Source organism: Prenolepis imparis, unplaced genomic scaffold, assembly GCF_030444845.1.
Source record: "Prenolepis imparis isolate NDT839.2.m4 unplaced genomic scaffold, iyPreImpa1.0 SCAF_24, whole genome shotgun sequence".
In the NCBI taxonomy this organism is placed as follows: domain Eukaryota; kingdom Metazoa; phylum Arthropoda; class Insecta; order Hymenoptera; family Formicidae; genus Prenolepis; species Prenolepis imparis.
This window is the reverse complement of record NW_028141182.1, coordinates 97,184-103,333: the sequence shown is the minus strand read 5'-3', so window position 1 is coordinate 103,333 and position 6,150 is coordinate 97,184. Positions and strand designations below refer to the sequence as shown.

The 6,150-nt window shown below is 45.8% G+C and overlaps 1 protein-coding gene across 1 annotated transcript; it reads right to left on the bottom strand.

The window, feature by feature from the left end:
* Window positions 1-315: 315 nt before the first annotated feature.
* On the bottom strand, window positions 316-2,518 carry LOC145946849 (uncharacterized). The gene is made up of 4 exons (XM_083056599.1): window positions 1,563-2,518; window positions 1,088-1,446; window positions 896-1,045; window positions 316-806 (listed from the first exon to the last, which is right to left on the bottom strand). The coding sequence occupies exons 1-4, from the start codon at window positions 2,516-2,518 to the stop codon at window positions 316-318; spliced, it is 1,956 nt and encodes a 651-aa protein (XP_082912725.1).
* Between the last annotated feature and the right edge of the window lie 3,632 nt (window positions 2,519-6,150).

The window sequence follows — 6,150 nt, the reverse complement described above, 5'->3', positions numbered from 1 at the left end:
GCGTTCTGAAGTCGACCGCCCACCCTGAGAACACCCTGCTCGTCTAGAAACGGATGCAATTGAAGAATCTTGCTTGATGATCCTAATTCACCCTTCTTTCTTAAATCGGCGATATCCTTTGCAAATTCGGTGGCTTGTACGTGTCGAATGAGTTGGAGATGAGATGTCATCTCCAACTCATTCGACACGTATCACGTTTCATCGAGATTAGCTGCCATTGAAATCAAAGGGGACGAAAGGATACGTGTCGAATGAGTTGGAGATGAGATGTCATCTCCAACTCATTCGACACGTATCCTTTCGTCCCCTTTGATTTCAATGGCAGCTAATCTCGATGAAATTCGTTCGTCTGGGGACCCTTGGAGATTGGATATAAAACGCAAACAGTATGCCAATATGCGCTCGATTTGCGTTAACGATGAGAACTTGTTGATCAAGTCTTGAAGTATGGAATCTTTGTTGTTTGCTAGTGAACAAATTCGTACGTTTTTCCGTTCCTCTGATCGAATTTCCTCTGTCAAATCGAATGATGGTTCGACGGCTGCAGTATCTTCGCATGATGATGAAACCTCTTCTCGCAACCACTGAGGTCCTGACCATAGCTCGGAATCCACTGAGGTCCCACCATAGCTCGGAATCCTTGATTTGGGTCAAGGTCGCACCTCTTGATATCAGGTCTGCAGGATTTTCTGTTCCCTTCACGTGATTCCAATATTTCGCTGGCAACAGTTCAACTATTTCGGTCACACGATGTGCTACAAATGGTTTCCATCGCGCAGCGTCGCCATGATCCACCAAAGAGCTACCTGGGAGTCAGACCATACTTGAATGCCATCTATGCGTACATTCAATATTCGATGAACGTCGGTGATTAGATGAGCGAGCAGGACCGCACTGCACAGCTCCAATCTAGGTATAGATATCGGCTTAGTAGGTGCCACTCTTGACTTTGAACACAGCAATCTTGAGGTAAGTACTCCGCACTCGTCTCTGGCTTGAACATAGATGCTCGCTCCGTATGCTCTCTCGGACGCGTCGCAAAATCCTTATAAGCATATGATCGTAGTAGCCTCGTTTGGAATAACACGTCTTGGAATGGCGACTGTTTCGGCAGTATTTAGGTCTTGACAGAATTGTTCCCATCTCTCCACTAGTTGATTGGGCAAAGAGTCGTCCCATTGACAATCGACTTGCCACGTTTCCTGCATAATGAGCTTCGCCGACGTAATTACAGGTCCAATGAGTCCGAGCGGGTCAAATAACTTGCTGATGGCTGATAAGATTTCGCGCTTGGTATTAACAGATTCAGCTCCACGCACCGTGAACTGGAATTGATCGTTCTTGGGATTCCATTTTATTCCGAGAGTTTTGATTGTGTTGTTCGCGTCAATATTGGATATATCCTCCCGCAACGATGGAGATATCTCGTTCAAAACTTCTACGCAACTAGAACACCATTTGTGTGTTTCAAATCTGCCAGATTTCAATATTGCAGTGAGCTGCTTCTGCAGCAGGTTGCATCCTCGACATTGTCGGCACCCGCCAATATATCATCTACGTACATTTGTTCGCGTAACATTCGAGATGCAATCGGAAAAATTTGTTCATGCTCTTCCGCGAGCTTATACACGCATCTTATTGCTAAATACGCCGAGCTAGCTTGTCCGTAGGTTACCGTGTTTAAACGAAATTCTCGTACCGACTCGTCTGGAGACGATCTCCACAATATCCTCTGGTAGTCTCGATCTCTCTCGTGTATAAATACTTGGCGATACATTTTTCGGATATCTCCAGTTATCGCAACATTATAAAAACGAAAACGAATTATTACATCAAGTAGATTGCTCTGTATAGTAGGCCCGACGCGGAGAATGTCGTTCAAAGACTTGCCCGAACTCGTCTTACTCGATGCATCGAAAACTGCGCGAAGTTTCGTACTTGTACTTGTTTCCTTGAAAACGCCGTGGTGTGGCAAGTAAACTACTGGCTGCGCAACGATTCGATCAGATGCAGTTACTAACGACATATGCCCTGTCTTAATGTAATCGTTCATAAAATCGATATATCGCTCGCGCAAGATCTTGTCTCTATTAAAACGCCGCTCTAACTGCATCAATCGTCTGTGAGCAATCTCGCGTGATTCGCCTAGCGCGTTTGGATCATCGACAAATGGAAGTCGCACGACGAAACGACCGCCGTTAGTGCGAGTAGTCGTTTTCTCGAAGAAATCGTTGCTTTCCGAAATCTCCTTCGATTGCGGTTGTTTAGCGTCTGACCGGTAACTCTCTATTTCCCAAAATCGATTCAGGTTTCGATTAAGAGTTTCACAATGTTCCATTGAACAGGTTAACGCCGTTATTGTATCTAGATTGCAAAGAAGAGATGTGACGGACGGATGAGCAAACGTTCCCGCGATTATCCATCCCAATTTGGTATTTTGCATTACCGGGCAGTTGTTGCCGAGCTCAATTTTACCCGCTTCTAGCCACTCGAAGAAGAATTCGGAACCAATCAGCATGTCAATCGCACCTCGCTTGTAAAATTCTGGGTCCGCGAGTTTTATATTTAATGGTATTTTAAATGAATCGCGATCAAATTCAACTGACGATAGCCTTTTAGTGATTTTCGGTACAATAAGGCTGCGTATACTAGCACGAACATCCGAATGTCTCGATTGTATGACGATCTCGCAACATTGATTGACGACACTTTTACTTTCGCTCAGTCCTATAATAATTTCGCTAGTGCGATCGCGTTTGACGCCAAGTCGGTTACACGCCGCGTGTGTGATGAAGCGCTTCGCTAGCGCTGTCGAGCAGAATTCGTAATGGCACGATAGATCCGTACAGCGTTGACCAACGCCGTGGCCATGAGTACATGTCTTTTGGCAGGATCGTTGACCGAGTGGTGAACAGGTGAGTTGCTATTCGTCTTATCGCTCGGGTTCGGCGCCGTCTGTTCGCCGGTGCCTGCGTTGCTCTCTGTTGTGGGACGATGACAAAGAGTGTTGTGCCTCCCTGAACACTCTCGACACGACCCCATTTTGCACGTCTTAACAAAATGGTCATTGCGAAGGCAATTCGTGCAGAGCTTCAGCCGTCTGATCTCCCTTATCCGGTCATCCACAGATAACGCTAGAAACTTATCGCAACGATACATAAAGTGATCACCATGACATAAATAACATTTGCCAACCTCCGTTGAATTAGTTAACGTTGTCGTTTCGTCATGATTTCTCGTCCTTGGCTTGTCAGGATCGACCTTCCGTGAACTTTCCCTTGTCCTTGCTTCGATTCTTTCGAGTGTCTGGCATCGCTTTTCTAAAAACTCAATTAGAATCGCAAACGTGGGGTCAGTTATACTTACATTTTGCTCCCAAGCACGTAACGTGGCGGAATCAAGTTTGGTCTCAAGCATGTGTATCACGAGCTCGCCCCACTCGTCCGTCGGCAGATTTAATGACTTTAATACTCGCAGATGCTTCAACGCGTAGTCCACCAAACCTCGAATCGCGTTGGCTGACTCCTTCGGCATCGTAAATAGACACTGGATGTGCTTCTTCTTTATAGCCCTCGGGTCGTCGAATCGTCTCTTCAGTAGGTCCCATGCGACCTTGTAATTTGGATCGGTCAACTCGATTGACTCGATGATTTTGGCTGCGTTGCCACTTAATGAAGTAACCAAATATTGAAACTTCTGGATATTTGGAATATTCTCGTTAGAATGTATCATAGAATGGAATGTTTCCGAGTAGCGCTTCCATTCTTCCATTCGGCCATCGAATGTCGGAAGTTTTACCACGGGTAACTTAACCTTAGACTCTTGATTGGCAGTACTGCCTGCGAGATTGCGCAGTAGCTGCGTCTGTTGTTCGAACAGTCTTGTGATGGCGTCACCGCTACTACCAGACGCATGCGTACCGCCGTCTTGTATGCTCATTCGTTTTATGATCTCACCTTGCTGATGCAACAAGCGCGCCAACATTTCGTCGCTCGCCGACGAACGTGAATCGGTTTGTTGCGTTGCCGTGTTATTTGACCATTGTTTTAGCTTGATTTTTAATGACATGTACCTGTCCTCAAATTCCTCGTCTTCTTCTGTATCCGCCACGTCGATCTTGCCTTCCGTGTGGATATTGATATCATGCTGCGCCTTCTCGAACTCTCCTTGTATTTCTTGTAATTTTGAGAGATATGCTTCTAGTTCTTCTTGACGCACTTGATCTTCTCGTAATAGAACAACCTTTGTCTCGAGTCGAGTTAATTTGGCCTTGACCCATCCGCGTTGCTTGCGAAGTTTCCCGATCTCGGCCATGATTTTTCTCTACTAACCTCGTTTTCTCGAATATTTTGCCTCAGTGGACTGTATCACTACCTTGACTCGAACCTCGATTCCGGCTCGAAGGACCAATTTATGTAGGGTATTGAATCGTAGACTCGCTTCAATCTATAATGTCCTTTATAGCTTACTTACTTTTTCGACTCGTCTTATGGACGTACAAAAGAATACTGCTTACATACTTTCTCTTTCTCTCGATTGCACGCTCGCCCTAACGCCACCTACTTCCACGCGCGCGTCACGATTATCTCGAGATGGTCGCGTCGGTCACGAACACCCGTATGACCTGATTTGCCGCATTTGTAGCATTGCGTGCTCGTTCGTTGACTTTATCGCGATTGTTACCCTGTTTTATTTTGCGCGGCATTTGTTGTTCGCGACGCATTAGACCCCATAAACTTTTCTTCCGCGGTTGCGTCTGTTATCGCTTCTTGGAGGGTTGCATATCGTTGTGACCGCACAAGTATTTTCAATTCGTTGCGTAACCCAAATTGGAAATTGAGTAATGCTTGGCTTTGGATGGTATCTAAAATAGCACGTTTATACGTGCTCGAATGGTTTTCTCCCTCAATCATCGAACCGTATAGTTTCCTAGCGAGTTTATCGACGCGTTGCCCGAAACTTTGTGCTGATTCGTTAAATTTTTGTTGGAGTGAATTGAATTCGATTTGCAAATGTGCTGTACTCCGCTTACTTTGGTAAGAATTTTCGAGTTGGTTTTTTAATTCCTCGAACGTTTGAATATCTCGTGTCTCGAAGTCTTGCATGGCTTTTCCCCGTAATTTCGTAAATAAAATTCCCTGGATTAACGCTTTCTCGTCATCTGGGTGAATATTTTTAATCGCGTAAGTACAGGAATTTAAAAATTCTTGTAATCGGGTTCGCGTCGAATTCCGATATCATTATTCGCGCTTCTTTTAATAACATGTAGCGTTGTGCGGTATTCCGCCCGTTTCGTATGTCACGTTCGGTTCGTCCGTAAGCCATACGAGCTCGTGCTCTTCGGCCGAATCTCAATCACTATCGCGTTCGCGAAATCTTCTCTGCCTATTGTAGCGCCTATCTGCTCCTTGTTCGTGTGTGTTTCCGCGTAAATTCCGTCGATCTCCTGCGTCTCGATCGCGAGGGTGATCGCGGTGATCACGTTGATTATTTCTGTGTCTGTCCACGTCTCGCTCGGGAGTGAGTTCGCGTAAATCTTGCCGACTGTCGTATCTCTCTTCCGCATCTTGATTACGGGTGTTCACGGAGATTTCGTCGATTATCGCGATGCCTATTTGTATTCCGATTGCGCGTGCGTTCGCGGGAGCTGCGACGACTTTCGTCTGATGTCTCCCCGCGTGACCTCGAATCGCGTATTTTGTTTATTTCCGTCCGCATTTCAATTCGTAGGTCTCGTATGCCTTGTAGCAATTCGTGCATCAAAGGGTTTTCCTGGTTCTTATTGTTTTCGACGGGTGTCCTTTGTTCAGCGGGTGTCCTATGTACGTCGACTTCTACGCGCTGTACGTTTTCGTGCGCTATATTTTCGCGTAGGCGACCAATTTCGCGGTCGACAGCACCCTCGGATACGTCAGCTGCACCATTGGGTGGAGGGTCCATTACCGACATATTGTCTTTGTTAGAATCAAAATCGCTACTATCGTACGTAGTTGACCATCCGCTTTTCTGCGACACGTTGCTAGGGGTTCGGCTCACGCGTATTTTAATTTCCTCTTTATTTTTGTTATTCGACTTCGCTTTCGCTTGAATATTCGTTCTCTAATTTTCTCCGAACTCGCTCGAGTCTTTCTACAGTTAACGGTAACGCTT

Excerpts from the sequence above, each read along its gene's own strand:
- LOC145946849 (XM_083056599.1), bottom strand. The coding sequence starts at position 2,518 with ATGCTGATTGGTTCCGAATTCTTCTTCGAGTGGCTAGAAGCGGGTAAA. Across the intron at positions 1,046-1,087 it reads AACAGTCGCCATTCCAAGAC|GATTTTGCGACGCGTCCGAG; the intron begins GTGTTATTCCAA and ends TATGCTTATAAG. Across the intron at positions 807-895 it reads ACCTAGATTGGAGCTGTGCA|GTAGCTCTTTGGTGGATCAT; the intron begins GTGCGGTCCTGC and ends TCTGACTCCCAG.